This window comes from Nelumbo nucifera, chromosome 3 (genome assembly GCF_055504915.1).
Source record: "Nelumbo nucifera cultivar China Antique chromosome 3, China Antique-T2T, whole genome shotgun sequence".
Classification (NCBI taxonomy): Eukaryota; Viridiplantae; Streptophyta; class Magnoliopsida; order Proteales; family Nelumbonaceae; genus Nelumbo; species Nelumbo nucifera.
In genome coordinates, this window is record NC_142651.1 from 101241756 (window position 1) to 101260065 (window position 18310).

The 18310-nt window shown below is 33.7% G+C and overlaps 1 protein-coding gene across 1 annotated transcript; it reads left to right on the top strand.

Moving 5' to 3' along the window:
* The first annotated feature begins 13308 nt into the window (after positions 1-13308).
* Positions 13309-15196, top strand: LOC104599021 (protein LATERAL BRANCHING OXIDOREDUCTASE 1-like). The gene is made up of 4 exons (XM_010261386.3): positions 13309-13650; positions 13807-14054; positions 14191-14518; positions 14648-15196. The coding sequence occupies exons 1-4, from the start codon at positions 13384-13386 to the stop codon at positions 14909-14911; spliced, it is 1107 nt and encodes a 368-aa protein (XP_010259688.1). The 5' UTR covers positions 13309-13383; the 3' UTR covers positions 14912-15196.
* The last annotated feature ends 3114 nt before the right edge of the window (positions 15197-18310 follow it).

The following is an 18310-nucleotide window of genomic DNA, read 5'->3' on the forward strand; positions in this document are numbered from 1 at the left end:
ACCCGCATGTGGCCCGCACAAAGTGCGAGTCGTGCCGTGCTAGCCCATCAAGCGTCCCGGGCCATGCCTCCCTCCTCTAGGATAATTTGGGGGGTCGGTTCGGCACGACCCACATCTCGAACCCGCACGGGCCCGTGTCGTGCCATGGGTTGGGCTGGCCCATGGGCCGGGCCTTGGGCCAGGCCATGCCACACACCAAGCCAAGCTCAAGGCAAGGCACCGACTCCCCATCCAAGGTTTTTAAAATTGGACCAGATAGGGAACTGTTTTGGGGTCGAACGGTTTGTTCGGTCCGAACGGATGACCCACTCTGACAAAAAATAAAAAATTAGAAAAAACAAAAAAAAGGCAAAAAACTGTTGTTTGGGTTGACGGTTTGGCTTGGACAAAAAGCGATTTTGAGGTGAAACGATGCCCAGTTCCCAATTTTTCGGTCTAACCATCTGGTTTGATCCAGTTTTGAAAACACTGTCCTCGTCAACCCAATATTCAATTTGATGATAGAAATGATCAAAAGGATATATTGAGTATCAACCACATGGTAAATTTTTAAAAGTACACTAAATTGTCATTAATATTCAAAAATGTAATTTTATAAAAATTTTGAAAAATTTATTGTACTTGTGTAATTTTGAAAATTTATTCAAATTTATTTAATTTTTATTAAATAATTTATTTTCTTTTTAAATGGTTTACTTACAGAATTATACTAATTTAATTTCTAATATAAACTAACCAATAATTTCATTTTTCCAATATTATACAAATTTATCTTAATAATTTGTGTAATTATTTGTTCAAATTATAGTTTTCCATTTCCCATAGTCATTTATCTTTAATAATTTTCAATAATTTGCAATGAATATTACATAATTTTTAATGGTTTTCCAAAATCTATCAAATGTAATAAGTTTTCCTAAAATTTCCAAAATATTCTAAGAATTATATAATGCATTTTAAATAAACTTTCAAATACTTTATATCTTTGAATTTCAAAAATGTTATTTTAAGAAAATTTTTGAAAAATTTATTGCATTTGTGTAACTATGGGGATTTATTGAATTTTTTTAAATTGTTAATAAATATATATTATTATTTGGTAGTTTACTAACAAAATTACACTAATTTATCTTTTATTTTTCAATATAAATTAATTAATAATTTAATTTTCTAACATTATAATATTTTGTTCCCCCATTTGTATTTGGTTATTAATTATAATAATAAGAATAACTAAAATTTTATACTTTTTGATAATTGTTAAATATAATTCTCAATTTTATAGAAATTAGTTAAAGAGTTTTCAATTTCTATAAAATGTTGTTAATGGGTTAATTAATAACAATGTTTATTAATTTTTGGTAATTTACTAACCGTATTTATTAACTTTTGGAAATAACATTATTTAATACTCTTTGAATATGGGTGTGATTAAATATAACCATATTTAACTATTTATTAATTAATATGAATATTTTAAATGAGGGAGAGTGGATATATATTGGGGGGGGGGACGCATTTTAGGAATTGATTAGGGGAGTGGGGCAACACGATACTTTCCTATTGGTTTAAATGAGATACCTTAGGAGAGAGATTATAGGAATGTTTTTAAGAGGTTGGGTGGCATGGCTTAATGGGAGTGGTGGGAAGTGGAGAGGAGAGAAAGTCAAAGAGAATGATGGGTGGGGATAATGGAGCAAGGAGAGGCATGGTGACGGGGACCCGTGCGATGCATGAGCTTTCTTAAGTGAAAGTTAAACAATAGAAATACATAAGAGTATATAATTGTATTATATTTTAACATTTCTTAGTCTAAAATATTTTATAACATAGGCTTAGTTTTTGTAATTTATTTTTTAAAAATATCGTTGTAATTTATGAAATTTAAAGTTAATTTTTAAGTTTAAATCTTTTGAACAAACAAACTAAATCGAAAATAGACCCAAATCAATACAACCCGAGTTGGTGGGTTTTCACTAATGGTCAATCGGTTTCGAGGGACAAACTACGGATTTGATCAGATCGATTTGGTTGGTAAAACAGCCTGCAGCTGACCTGAACTAATCATTGAACACTCCTAATTTCAACTAAATTTATAGTCTAATCTCTAATAAATAACAATAGTTTAATCTCCAATAACTATTGAAAATTTATAGCAAACGTACAAAATAATTGAAAATAAGTTTATAATGAAAATATAATAAATATATAATAAAAATACAATAATTACAAAAATATAGTAATATTAAAAATATACTAAATTAGTCAATAAATAGTGTAATCTCAAATAATATTTTAATCTCCAATAAGTATTAATCTATAAATTATAAAAATATATAATTACTAAAAATAACAAAAATAATAGTTGATAATTTTCTATTAAATAATAGTTGTTTAATCTCTAATGATTATTGATAATTTTCTATTAAATAAAAAATAAAAATAGATTTATAAATAATTATTGAAAGTATATTTATAAAAAAACAATAAATAATTACTTAAAATAAAACAAATATTAATTATAGTATATATAAATATATAATGAATATACACTCTTATTGTAAAATTATTACTAATAAATATAATTTTGTTGAAAGTTATTTTCTATAATTATTAATTGATTTAAGTGAAATTAGTTATTTACAATATTATTTAGTTATTGAAATGATATTGTTATTTAAATTCTTAAATATTAATTATTTATTGAATTTAATAATCCATAAAATTATAATTGTACTATTATTACATAATTCGTTATTAATTTTGTAAAATAATAAATTATTATTAATATGAATATCATGAACTCTATTATAACTATTTTTCTACTTTTAAGATTTTTTTTTAAATTTATTACATAATTTCGTTATTTTAACTATTTAAAATTTTGTCATATTAAATATTTTGTTATTTAAATATTTATATAATATGTAAAATATTTAAAATTTTTCAGTTTTTTCATTTTATTTATTTTAATGGTATTACATGATATTAAATATTTTGTTATATTATTTAGCTATTTTTAATGTTTTTTATTTAATATTTTTAGTTATTGAAATATTTAAATGATGTTTTATTTTTTAATGTTAAATGTTATTATTTGAGTAACATTTAAATTGAATAATTCATAAAATTCTAATTTATAGTGTTACTACATAATTTCATGATGAATTTTGTAAAAATATTGAATTATTAATAACATGAATATTATTAAATCTATTAATTTTTGTGTTTTGAATAAATATTTTAAATTTTGTATATAATTTCATTATAACATTTAAATAGTTCTGAATTTTTTTAATTGAAACTTTCTTTAGATAGATATAGATAAAAAATGGCGGAGAGGATAAATAGGAATTAGAGATAGTTTAGGAGAGAATCTCGCTACTAAATTAGAGATAATTTAAGAGATAAATAGGAGTTAGAGATAATTTAGGAGATAAATAGAAAATAAAGACAATTTAGGAGGAAGTGGGGGAAAGTGGTGCCACTTGGCTGAATATTAGAAAAGCAAAGCCCTTGTTGTTAGAAATAGTTAAGTATATGTGATTTACTTATTGGTTTAATTGGTAATTATGTGGAATTAAAAAATTAAATAATTCAAAAAACAGAAAATTAGGAAGGGGGTTTGAAGCAAGGAGAGGTATGATGACCGAACCAGATAGGGAGCCGTTCTAGGGACTAATTCCCGGGTCAAATGGTCCAATTGTTTGGTTCAAACGGATGGCTGATGTTAACTTAAAATCTAAAAAATAAATAAATAACAACCATAAACTATTGTTCAGGTCATAGGTTTGACAGTTCAATCACCCGGGTCAACGGTTCACTAATCAAATCAACGATTTTTGGCCAAAAAGTGATTTTAGGATGAAGTGAAATCGTTCCTGGTTTCCAATTTGACCATCCGGTTTTGAAAACCATGATTTTATATACAAGGTATTCTTGAGAACAATAATCTCCTCCTAAGGTTGTGTTTGGTTGCATTGCAAACTAATTTGCACTGGTGCAAATGTAAAAAAATGCAAATTTTTGTTTAATTTTGTTTTAGGTTTTATTTTATTCTGCTTCATGTCTTAATTTACTTCATTTGTACTGCTGTCAAACAAAATAAGCTAAAATTTAAAACAAAAATAGGTAAAAATTTACACTCAAATAATTTGTATTGCCATTATTTTGCATCAATGCAAATTTATTTGCATTGCAACCAAACACAACTCAAGATTCAGTTGGAAAGAGTACAAATGCAAATACATGCAAAATAATACAAGATACAAGGTTTTATATTTTATATATTTACATATATACCCCTTCCAGACTAAGCCTAAGTGGGTTCTTTATTTTTATTTTATTTTTTATGGGTTTCTAGCATATATAATGGCAACTTTTGGGGTTTAATATCAATAAAAGTAATATATTTAAAAAAATTTCTAAAATATGTTAACTTTTTTAAAATAATATCAATTAAGGGAAAAACACTGTTCATCTTCTTCTTGCCATTTGTTCACCAGAGCCACCGTCCGCCGTCGCCCGCTGTCGTCCGCCACCACCCACCACCGTCGTCCATTGCCGCCCACAGCCGCCTCCGCCTCCAGCAACGTTGCCAGAGGTGGCGGCGTTGGACAAAGAAACCACCAGCGCCGCCGTTGCAACCTCTGCCTCCGATCACCTCCGGCAACGTTGTTGGAGGCGGCGGTGGAGGTGGGTGGCGGGTGGCAACGGATGACGGCTCTAATGAACAAATGGCAAGAAGAAGAGGATGAACAGTATTTTTCCCTTTATTAATATTATTTTTAAAAAGTTAACCAATTTTTAAAATTTTTTAAAATATATTACTTTTAATATTAAACCCCAAAAGTTGCGCTTATATGCTATTACCCCTTTTTTTTATTCGGGACTAAGTTCGGATCCAGATCCACCGTTACAAGCCGTGGTTTTCTTAAACCTGTAACTGTTTAGTCCACAGATATGTGAAATGCACGAGCTCATCATTTAATATGCAGTTTTGACAATCATGTTGCTGCACTCAACTTACTCTCTTCTTTAATTTATTTGAAAGAAGAAAGAAGTTAAGAGGAATAAAGATGGCTAGTATGACTAAGAGGAATGCATGTGTTGGTAGGAAATAAACAAAGACATCAGCCTTATAGCTAATCCAAAGGACAGAAGATTTCCACAAGACAGGCTTCAAAGTTCCCACCCAAATCTTTCTATAAATAATTGGAAGTGAATGAGTAATGGCTGCATCAGGCCTACACCACCCTATAATCTAAACCTGAGTGGGGCTTTGGATCAAAACCTGAGTGGCTGAGCTGAGCCCATGGAATATATATGGAGAAAGGGTAGTGAGGAGAAGTGAGAACCAACCAAGATGCTTTGATTGTTTGGACTATCTCCTTTTCATCAAATTGGACAAGAGAGACATACTTAGCTTTATATTTCTTCTTCTTTTTTCCCCATGTTCTCTGGGATCTCTGAGTGAAAGAAAAATTACTACTACATAGTATTCAGCCAAAAAAAGAGGAAAATAAAATTGAAGTTACCACACGTACAGTACATGATTGTAGAATGTGAGGCTGGTGTTGAGTGTAAGGAAAAGGCCGTTGTTCCGGGTCTGGCACCTTTGTCTCTTCATCACTCCCGCACAATGCAAGTACCAACTAATTCAGACAAGCTTAAGAAAAACAAAAAGATAAAAGGATAAGGTACTGAAGGGACGTAGACCCATGTGGTCTCATCTTTTCCAAACTTTCCTTCATCAGTCAGTCAAGGCTAAGCTATGAATAACTGATGCATGTGGCATGGATCTAGCTGCATGGACACCAATATCTTGCATTAATATTCTTGTGGAGACAGGTCTGAGGCATTCAAAGACGTTAGCTTGGAAGCTGATTCCAAGTTGATTTCAGGTTTCTATCAGAGGTCAAGGGGTCCCTGACTTGCCATCTGTATCTTAGTTAAGATTGATTGGGGTGGGTCCACAATTAATTGGGTCCCGTGACTTGCCATCTGCCTTAGTTAGGATGATTGGGACCCACCATTAAATGGGTCCTGATCATCTGAAGGTAAGCTCTGAAGGTCCCAGACATAGCCAATCCCTCCATTAATGATAATGGATCTCTCACGTAACATTAATGTGAATAAAGATAATCTGTGGTTGCAATTGGGTTAGAAGAGCCTATACAACCAACCTGGGGGCGGGCTCTCTCTTATGCTGTGTATGATTTGATAGAAAACCAGAGAGAACCAATGTACAACAACCTGCAGATACAAGATTCCTTAAGAACATGCATTTTCTCAATTTTCTGTTTCTCTCTCATTTTATATGAAACCAAACATAACCTTACATGCAGTTCATGTTCAACCGATCAGATTTGAGGACAAGAATACACATGTATGAAATCCATCCATTCAATGGTGAAAAGTTCTCATCCAAGACGTTTTGTTTTCTGGGTTTCGCACATCCATGCCTAAGATCACTTTTCAGCTTCTTTTCACTGCTTGCTGTACCTTGCAGCTTCTCTGGTTCATTACTTCATTATAGCCTGTTTTTACTAATGGCTGTAGGCCTGTACTTGCAGCATCCCCTTTTTTTTAAGGCTGAAAAGGCAAATCCCACCTGCTTTGAATGGGGTACGTTGTTTGTACAGGGTTAGAAATGAACTTTCTGAAGTAATATGCGGTGAATTTGTAGTTACAAATTAACTTTTCAAACGAAGCTAGGAAACAGTTCAATGGATGATAAATGAGAGAAATTACATCAGGATGATCATCCGAATCCAGATTTTCTACTCACTTTGCCTACCCCCTCTCTACCCTTCTTGAATTGCAGCCACAAATCTCTCAATCCATAATAGAGATGTATGGCTGCAATTCACGGTGCGTAGAGAGTGGGTAGGAAAAGTGAGTAGTTAATCCCGTTTGGATCCCGTCGAATTTGAATCTACTGCTATATCTGACAAGCGGTGGAGTAGAGGCCACTTGTCCCTAATCTCATGTTATCATTTCCCTCGTGTGAAAAATTAGTGGTGCTCTCTCTCTCACACACACACAATGAGTCCCTTTGTCAATCATGCCTAGTTATATGGCACACCATATCCACTAATTTCCAAGAATATACATTCATTGTAAATATCATTTGATGTAATCTATAATCAAGGTCTAAGAAATATAGAATCATATGGTTATTTGTTAATATACTTATAACACCTAGTTTTTCATTAAAATTCTAACAGCTAATTCTTCATTTAATACTCCAACAATTAGTTTTCATTTAATGCTCCAACATCTATTTTTTGTTTTCTAGATAGAGTTTTTTTTTTTTCTGTAGAGAGACGGGGCTGAATGGCCTTAGTATCTATTCTTTTATTTTTCTAGTGTGTTATTTATTTATTTGTTAATGGGCCTGTCTTTATGGACATATTATTTCTTTTTTATAAGTTTGCTTTAAGTTCTTGCTTTAACCGATCGCCCACTCGAGGGCATACTTGCAATTAATATAATGAATAAAGATTAACAAAAGGATTAGAGAGGGGAGAGAGGAGATTATCAAACTCTTCTTCTTCTTCCTCTTCTTTTCTCCATCTTCTTCCTTTTGTATTACTGCCCTCTACTTTTCTTCTACTTTTCTCTCTAATTTTAATCAAGTTTATATCAGTTTCAGAGGACTGATACACTTCTTGGTATCATATTAGGTTTCTTTCTTCCCTTTTTTCCTTTTTTTTTTCTCTTTTCCAATACACGCTTCGATTAGGAGAATGTATGGAGAGATAGGTTTTCTATAGCTCAGACGATGTTTTGCCTAGTTGGTAGAGGGTTTGGAGAGTTGAAGTTTGGTCGAAATTTTCTAAGAAGTGATGTTGTATATATATATATATTTTGCCTAAAACCCTAGATGATTAGAGAGTTTCGAAGTTACAAGTAAATGAGAAGCTTTGGGTGTGGTGCTCAGTTCTTGGGAGGTGTATTTTGACTTCTAAAAGAGTGTGATTCAGTCTTGGAAGAGATTGGGAAGCTCTAGTAGGAGCAGTTGTAACTTCTCTCTTTCACCCTAATAGTCGGGCATAGTGAAACCCTAGTTTTCAAGTATCTGGATACTGTTTTGACTTCAAATAAGTTTATAAAGACTAAAATTCTAGTTTTTTTTTTTTATTTTTCTTTGATCAATAGAGCAATACGGAAGTGAGTTCAAGCAGATGCCGGTATTCGGACTTGGCTCGGTAGATTTCGTTTTGACTGGTGTGGCCATAATTAAGTTAGATGGAACCAATTACCTAGCTTGGGCACAGTTTATACGGATTTATGTTTATAATAGAGGTAAATTAGGGTATCTCATAGGCAGTAAGGTGAAACCCGAAGAGACAGATCCTAAATTTAAGAAGTTGATGCAGGAGAACTACACAGCAAGGATCGACATGATATGCCCGATACAGGGCATATCGTATCTGTATCGGTAGGAAAGGATACGAGATACGCTACGACTGGTACGATACACGTCCAATCGTGCTTATCGATATTGTATCCGTATGTATCGGTGTGTATCGCACCGTATCGGCCTGCATCAGCCGATACACTCTGATACACACTGATACACGCGCTGGCACGCACACCTGTGCCACTCTGCGCTAAGATTCTAAACAACTATGCTAGCATTCAACTTATAATATTAATTGAAATAAAATACATTTTATTAATAATAGATCATTATTTTAGTACTTGAATTTCATAAATTTGTACATTATATGTATCTTCAAATTTTACATATTTGTTTATAAATTATTCATTTATATTTTAATTTAGACTAAAAATACATATTTATTATTTACAAAAATAAAAATTGTTCACAAAATATTCAAGAATATAATATTAAATTGAATTTATCAAATTCACTAATTTAAATTTATATAAAAATGATATGTTATTCCAGAAAAACTATAGAAAATAAAAATGTTAATAATGGAAACATTACTTTAATAATTAAAAATTATGAATTTCATATGATATGTATTTTAGAAATTTTAATAATTTTGATATACTTTTAGTTAAGATTAAAAGTAAAAATATGATAATAATATATGTATCTTAGAAAAATTATAAATTTTATATGATAGTAATTTTGATATTATCAAACATTTCAAAATTTAATATTGAATTGACTTTTTTGTTAATGTTGAAAAGTAAAAATATAAAATAATTTCTATAGAAATTAAAATATAACAATTGCATATGTTTTGTGTCTTGGACTTATAAAATTTAACATAATAATGGTTTTGTGCATGTTTTACTTTGTAAAAACTATAAAATATGAGTCTTGGACTCTTGATTGTTGGATTATTAATAGAATTGTAAGATATTTATGTATCTTGTTATATTAGTAATATATTTATTTATGTATTTATTCTTTATTTGTGGTTATTGACTTTTAAAATTAGTGGAATTGATGAATTTACGAAATTTGTATTATTTTCGTAGCGTATCCATGTGTTTTCATATCTTTTGTCTGTATCCATGCATTTCCAAAGCATTTCCGTATCCAAACTATCTGATATGATACCTGATACCGATACTTGATCCTTGCTATACAATAATAGGATGGTTGGTCAACTCTATGCAGCCCCATATAAGCAGCATTATCTTTGGATGTCTTCAGCCAAGGAGGGAATAAGAAAGCCTAAGATTGCTAATGTTGCCATAGTACCCGAAGGAGGGAATAAGAAGAGGAAGAAGAAGAAGAGTTCGATAATCTCCTTTCTCCCCTCTCTAATCATTTTGTTAATCTTCATTCATTAAGTTAATTACAAGTATGCCCTTAAGTGGGTGGCCAGCTAAGCAAGGACTTAAAGTAAACATATAAAAAAAAAGTAACAGAACCATTAACAAACAAATAAATAACACACTACAAAAATACAAGAATAGATACTAGGGCCCATTCGGCCTATTCTCTCTACACTTTTGAGAGTTAAGAGAGTCCTCTCTTTGGTGAGCAAGTCTCTTCTTTGAATGAGTGAATCTCTATCCCAGGGGTGCTCATTTCAGCCTGGCCTGGAAAATTTTGGGCTTGGGCCTGGGTTTTGTGTTTAGGCCCAAGCTCGAATCAGGCCGATAAATTTTAAGGTCGGGCCTAATACTTCAAGTCTAGCCTGGACCGCATATATTTAAACATACACATTTTATGTATAATGTATATATATGTACACTCCGCTCGTAAGAACCACCTGCTCCCAAACAAAGATAAAAACCAATTCCATATTTCTCCAACAAAAGAACGGGAAATCAATAAATGAGAGCAAACATGTATGAAAACATATATAGCTACTTAAGAGAAAAATAGAAAATCCCAAACTTTTTATCTTTGGCCTAGCTCAAGGGCCAAAAATCTAAGCCAACATAAATTGCAATATGGGTTAGCTTGAGCTCAAGCCTACCCAATTTTCATCCCTATAGACCATTGACCACCAATTAGATGTAAAAACAGTTTTCTTTTCAAGTTAGTTTACTTTTTAATTCTATTTCTATGCTTTGGGCATAAGGCTCGAAACCAAAGTCAATCTTGATATATTGAGCTTGGACTCGACTTGCACTAAAATATAATTCACTTGGGTTGGACTCAAACTTGGGCTAGTTAATCAACCCCATGACAAAATCTGACATAAATGTATGTGTATAATTGCATTTGCATGCATGTATGCAAATGCGTCTATGTATGTATGTATGTATGTATGTATGTATGTATGTATGTATGTATGTATGTATGTAGTTTTGCCTTGTTTGGGCTACCTAAGGGTTCGGCTTAGGCCCAAGTTGAAAATAGAAAAGTCCAAATTTTTTAGCCTAGGCCTAAGCCCAACTCAAGGACCGAAAATCCAAGTCAGCCCGCCTAGATTTGCAAGTTGGGTCAATCCGGCCTCAAATTAGGCTTTGCCCAATTTGCACCCTACAGACCATTGACCACCAATTATATTAGATGCAAAATAGTTTTATTTTCAAGTTTACTTTTTCATTCTATTTCTATCATTAATAAAAATACTTCTTATTTATCACAATTATTTTTGTTCAATATGATAAATACATAATATTAGAGATGCACCCAATTTTTTTATAGAATATTTATATTTTTAATAGTTTTTGTGTCTCTATCTTTTTTAAAATTTTATTATTTAATTATGACATCATAGGTTGACCCATTTAACCTAAAAGGTTGAACCATTGACTCACTTCTTGAATCGGAAAATGGTTTCATTTTTTGTGTTAGTTTTAAATCTTTTATTTCATTTCCATCATTAATAAAAATAATTCTCATTTGTTATGCTTATTGTTGCTTAATATGATAAATATATAATACTAGAGATGTGCCTAGATTTTTTTACAATATTCTTTTTGTAATTTTTGTAATATTTGCACTTTTATTTATATTTAAATTTTTATTATTTAACTATAAGACCATAGGTTGACCAATTTCGAAGGGTGGCTTATTTTTTCGTGTTGGTTTTGAATACATATTTTAAATTATTAAAATTATTGGATATATTTAATTAGTAGACTTTTTTGGTGAGAAACAAAAATACTTTAAATAAAGGTTCTAAGGAGAGAGAGAGGGAGTTGCACCTTAATGAGAGAGAATTAAATGAAGCGAAAAGTAATAGTTTAAATTACATTTTTTGCCCTCACAATTAGAGAATGACCAAATTTAAAAGAATGGATGTTTAGTCCACAAAGCACAATTATTTAGCTCTTGTTTGGAAAGGCTTGTGCATTGAGTTGAGTTACAGTGATTGAGTCTTGGCCATGAATCACCTGTGTTCTGGACAAGCTACTTGCACTAGCTTCACTTTATAGTCATGTTTATTGTGTTTGGAACGCCAATACTGGTTTTTTGGATTTTTACCAAGCATGACTTAGATCAAATCTGTGTGGGGCTGAGCTCGAAACGCGAAAAGTCATATCCCACCCCCCACCCACCCAATGGTCACTTAATACATAGTAAACATAAATATATAAGATTTAATGAGAGAGGATGAAAATTAACACCTTTCATATAGTAACTAATAAGAGAGTGAAATAATGAATTTAATATAAGTAGTAGTTTAAATTATGTTTTTTACTTTTAAAATTAAAGAAAAACCAAATTCAACAATAAATATATTTTATTAAAAAAAATCACAATATAAACCTTATTTTCCACTTTTAATTGTAATATAAATATAAATATATACATACATAACACATGTTTATGTATATAATGCATCTATTTGTATTATATGATAACATGACCCAAAGTACAGCCCAGGGTCAGAATTTTTAGGCCCAAAGTACAATTGGGGTGGATGCCAGTTTGAATTTAATGCTAATTCACGGGTAAACATTGATGTATAGAATAAGGGGTTTTGACAATTTAAATATTTACAACTCTACAGTGAAATTCAGAAATCTTCATTGGACCTGACTGTACTTTTTCGAATAATTTAATTTAACCAAGGAGAGGGGCTGCTTGGGAAGCGGTTTCTGAAGCAGCTGCATGGGTGATGCAAGCAAATGTGTCCTTTTAATAAGGAGCTTATAAACACCGTCTATAGAGGGAGTCTCCTTCATGCGATTTAATTAATTATGAGCCATGCAAGCACAATAATTGCAAACGTACACCCTTCTTGACCCCAATTTGATACCTCTCATTAATAGGCCATATATAGCCTAGAGCTTGCTGCATCAGAGGAGCCATGCATGCAGGAAGAACTATACAACTGATCACCTTCTAAAATCGATCCAATGGTGCAAATTAGGGTTTACAGCAGCTATTTAAAAAGGAGCTTATAAACACCGTCCAGCACCTATTTATCATAGAGATCATCCTGTCTGTATGAGGGTACAAGTATTAGGGCATTTACGTGAGCCTAGGGGTGTTTATATTAAATGTTAAACCGATTAAACCAATCAAACCGGCCTAATCCAACTTGAATTGATCTGTTTTTCAAAGTCATTAGTCGGTTTCAATTTGTATAAAAGAATAAACCAATAACTTAGTTCAGTTTATATGAAAACCGAAATTAAATTGAATCAAACGGATTCTATATTTTTAAGTAATTATTAATTAGTCCCTACCCTATATGTTAAATGTTGATATACTTTATTTGTGTTTTTGTTTGACCTTTAGAAAAAATTGATTATTTATGATAAAAACGAAAAATATAAAATCAATGCAATGGTACAATATTTAATTCAGTTTTGTATAAGCGTCACTCCAAGTTCAACCATATATGTGTAATTGTGCATTGAGTCTTGTCATCCAACTCTATATATAGAGACATAGGGGCATCTCTTTAATTAGCCCAAGCTGCCAACATTCCCAATTTAGAATATCAGCACGCTTTAAAGCTCCAATATCCAACTTCGTCCATGGCTCCTGTACTCATTCCTCCCATCAAGATCGGCCACATAGATGATGTTCAAGAGCTGACAAAGGTTAGACCAACAACGGTCCCAGAGAGGTATGTCCGAAACATGGCTGAGCGGCCAACGGTACCCACCTTCTCATCCCCATCTCAATCCCTGGACATTCCAGTTATCGATCTTTCTAAGCTTGTTCAAGGCGGTGATGATGAAGCAGCTCGGAGAGAACTAATGAAGCTCGCTGCCTCCTGTGAGGAGTGGGGCTTTTTTCAGGTAAAGTTCATGCAATAAACTTCTCTTCATTGGCTACGTTCGTTAATCGTTATATATGTTTAATTTCTTCCAATCTAATATATAATTTAACTGCTGAATTACAAACTCTGAATCTCTCCTCTTACTTAACTAAACACGTTATTAACATATATATAGGTTATAAACCACGGGATTGACAAGGATCTGCTGGAGCGTATAGAAAAGGTGGCAACGGATTTCTTCATGTTACCACTGGAGGAGAAACAGAAATATCCAATGGCACCAGGGACCATCCAGGGCTATGGCCATGCCTTTGTGTTCTCGGAGGATCAGAAGCTGGACTGGTGCAACATGTTGGCTCTTGGGGTTGAGCCTCACTACATTAGAAACCCAAAACTTTGGCCGACAAACCCAGCTAAATTCAGGTATGTATATATACGTAACAATTCTGGTTGGCATCATTAATTAATACAAATTTCGTGGGGTTTAACGCTTCTAGCTGTAATACATTTATATCTGGGGCTTTAATTAATTAATTTGGATACATATATATATATGCAGTGAGACTCTTGAGATGTACTCAACAAAAGTAAGGAAGCTATGCCAGACTCTACTGAGATTCATAGCCATGACCCTGGGCTTGAACCAGGATACGTTCAATGATATGTTCGGGGTGTCTGTGCAAGCAGTGAGAATGAACTACTACCCACCATGCTCGAGGCCTGATCTCGTGTTGGGTCTGAGTCCACACTCAGATGGAAGCGCCCTAACTGTGTTGCAGCAAGGCTTAGGTAGCTCAGTTGGCCTTCAAATCCTCAAGGACAACACCTGGGTGCCTGTTCAACCCGTGACAAATGCTCTTGTCATCAACATAGGGGACACCATGGAAGTAAGCATATATATTGTCCTTAATTAATTAGGGTATCTAGTCAACTAGCTAATTTGTTACATCATCGTCAATTTCATCAAAGACGGCCCATTTCTAATTCTAAGTTCTGATGATCATATGTATATATAGGTTCTCACAAATGGGAAGTACAAGAGTGTTGAACACAGAGCAGTGACACACAAGGAGAAGGACCGACTCTCAATTGTCACTTTCTACGCTCCAAGCTATGAGATCGAGCTCGGCCCCCTGCCCGAGTTGGTGGACGACAACCATCCTTGCTTGTATAGAACATACTACCATGGAGAATACAATCGCCACTACGTCACTAACAAACTGCAAGGGAAGAAAACTCTGGAATTCGCCAAGATTCAGACGACCAAGATCTCAACTTAAGATCCCACTCCTCGGTCCTCACCACACCACCTATTAGATTTTTATGTGAAAATATGACATACTGGTAGTAGTGTTGGTAGTTTGATTTCAACTCTTGTGAATAGGGTAGAGCCGAAAACAAAAAGCATAGGTTCTGTACTTCAAATCAGTCTACATCTTTCATAGGTATTACTGTTTTATGTAACTTTTCCTTTGTACATTTCACGACTATTAATGGACGACTGTGGAGCCGCTTGCCTATATAAAACTTTCTCCTGTTGTGTTCTTGTCTTTGAAGATTCTTCTCCTAAAATAAAATAATGGAGAAGTAAGAAGAATCAATGAACATAAGCAATCACTTTTACTGTTTAATTTGTCATTTAGATTCCTGGAAAGGAAAGAGACCTGCAATTGATGGGAGTAGCCAATTAAGCATCTATCCACCATAAAATCTCTCCCTTAATCAAATTATGATAATGGGTGTTCCCTTGTTTATGGAGAAAGAACTTTCTCAACAGATCATGCATGTATGTTTTCTACTGGCCTGAGAGAAGAACTAGCAAAGCAATATTGACTTTGGGTCCTTGATGGTGCTAGCTGATATGTCAGTATGTCACCAAGTGCTTACAGTTGGAGAACAGAATCAAATTCAATTCAAACCTCCATGACGTCTGATATGAAATTAATATTCTTTCTAGATGCAAAAGGTTGTCAAAGGCCCACCACAAGTTTCATTTATGACTTTAAGTAATTGTTAATGGCAGGTGCTTTTTCCTCAGTTGGAATGGATGCCTTCCAATGAGCCCCTCGCCCATCCCCACCCCTCTCTTGTGCTCTCCTGTCTCTCCAACCAGTATTCGAATGGATGCTTGAAGAACCACCAGATTCTGAACAGAGAAAAGTGGTATATGTATACCCATCAGAGACTACCAACCAGAGCCCCACCAGTGGGGAAAGCACTCATTATTGAAGGCACCGCAGTACTATCAAAAACAGCCAACAAATTCCACTTTTGACTTCTCCAATCCAATCTCTCTAAGTCAGGGGAGGCGATAGAGAGACAAAGTTCTACTTCTACTACAATAAATAAGCCAATAGAGACAAAAATAAAATGTGACCTAGCTAGAGACTAGAGTATAGTGAAAAATGAAATATTTTATTGGGTTACCATAGATTATTGATCTAGTTATCCTTCATTTATAGGTTCTGTAAACCCAACTCAATCAGGCAAAAGCCCTTAAAATAACCAGCTGACAGAGGGCAAAACAAAAAGGAACAACCCTTTGCTGCTCTTTTGACTTTGACAGCCCACTCAAAAGGACCTGATATTTATTTCAAGTGTGCTATTTCTAACTTCTTATATTATGGTTGCAGGCTTTCTCTTTTAAGGGGAAGATGACTGGTGAGGGCAGCAAACGGGTCCCAAGATATATGCCAAGACAGAGCATGAAATGCAAATGCCAAAAACGATTAAAATATGAGGGAAGTGAACGGCCACATTCAGGAGGTGGGGACTGGGACCCAATATGTTGTTTATAAAAGAAACACAATATGGAGTCTTTTTTAGTTGGGAGGAGAGCCGTTGTGTTTGTTTCACCATTATTCACAGCTTTACAAGTTGGACACACTATGCGCCCCATCCCGTTCATTGATCCACTTACGTTTTCTTCTTTGGATTCAGTAAAAGTATATTCCAACACACGAGGCTCTAGCCTCTAAGGCTGCAACTTGGGCCGAGTTGGCCCGAACCCAACTTGGGTTGGTTGATTCTCAGGTTAGGGTTAGGGTTAAAATTTATGAATCCAATTTTACTTTGGATTGGATTAGGATTGACCCCTCGGACAATCCGACCCCAAACCAAATCCGACTCTATGGTATATATTGATTTGATTAGATGTATGATAGTTGTATAACCCCCCACCACATACTATCATTTATTCCTTTTAAGATAATCACTTCATTTAATCATAATTGGAAATACAAAAATATTAATAACAAATTTTATGCTTTTCTAATATTTTATTTTTTATCTCCTCTCAGTTGTTTGCCACCCATGACTTGTTGCCCATAAAAGATCTATTATAAGTCATAATTCATATAAACTATAGCCATTTCAAATACTTTTTTTTCTGAATTTTGTATTTAAAGAACCAATAAAACATCAACAAACAAATACTAATAAAACATATGATTAATATATTTAGTGAAAGTTAAGTTAAGATTTGAGATTATGTTTTACGAGATTTTAAGGGATGGGAAGAATGTTGTGTTGGGCCCTTTGGGTTGGGTTAGGGTTGAAGGAATTTAGTTAGACTATGTTTCGTTTGAAGGAGAAATGTAGGGAAAGGAAGGGACCCTACCTTTTCCTTCAAACCAAACATAGCCTTAGGGTTGGGTAGGTTGGATTGGTTTAGGGTTACAGTTGGAGGTTTAGAACTTAGGGTTGGGTTAGAATAGACCTCAACCCAACCTAACCTGGCCCAACTTGTAGCCCTACAAAGCTCCCACTAATGTGGGGTTCAGGGAGGACAGATGCATGGTTTTCTAACCATCGTTGATATGGATGGTCAGATCATTTGACCCAAAAACCGTATAGGCAACCAATGAGGTTCAACAATGTTATAGTGGCTGGGGCTTGGGCGGCATGGAAAGCTCTTTACCATTTAAAGATTTCACAATCGAAGGAGATCTGCCCTTACCATCGCATACATCAACTCAAAGTGCAAGCAACCATAAATCCGTAATCTTCGTCTAGCATTATTAAAAACATTCAAACATTGTCAGAAGAGGTTCAATTTCACTCACATCCATAGAGAGGCAAACTTTCTTGAAGATTTTTTTGGCAAACCTGGGTCACAAGAGCTCTCCAAATTCCACTTCTCTTCAAGACGAGAGAAATTGAAAGAATTAGGTGCGACCCCCTTCCCCTCTTTTCTGTACCAAAAAAGTTATGTAAAGAATAGTTAATAATTTATGTGTTTTTTACAGATTTTAATCAAATAATTGGAAACTTTATTGGTTGTTTGTGACTTTGTGTTATACTACTCAATCCACTGAGTTTTGGGGCAAATATACAAAACCCTCCCCAAACCTGCCCCATTGCCATCCCTAGTTTAAAATCCACCCCGATACAGTGGAAGGGGTGCATCATTTTTTTTTTTTACTTTAGAATTTAAAGAGGGACTGGAGAAAGCATACATCTTAATGCTTAAAACAAACACTAAAAAAAAAAAAAAACTTGAAAACAACATATCAGTACATCAGTCAATATGGGCCAATACAACCTAAATAGACTAGTATTGGTAATCCTCTCCTTACCCTGAATTCTGGACTTATGCCCGATACTTGAGAAATTTTGATCTTCGTTGAGCACATGCAATTGAAGCATTTGGTCCCTCTAGCATTTCAATTCCAGAGAAA

What these genes read in the sequence shown, in the direction of transcription:
- LOC104599021 (XM_010261386.3), top strand. Translation starts at nt 13,384, where the DNA reads ATGGCTCCTGTACTCATTCCTCCCATCAAGATCGGCCACATAGATGAT. An exon ending in ACAAACCCAGCTAAATTCAG is followed by an intron (nt 14,055 to 14,190) that starts GTATGTATATAT and finishes ATATATATGCAG; the next exon opens with TGAGACTCTTGAGATGTACT. An exon ending in ACATAGGGGACACCATGGAA is followed by an intron (nt 14,519 to 14,647) that starts GTAAGCATATAT and finishes ATGTATATATAG; the next exon opens with GTTCTCACAAATGGGAAGTA.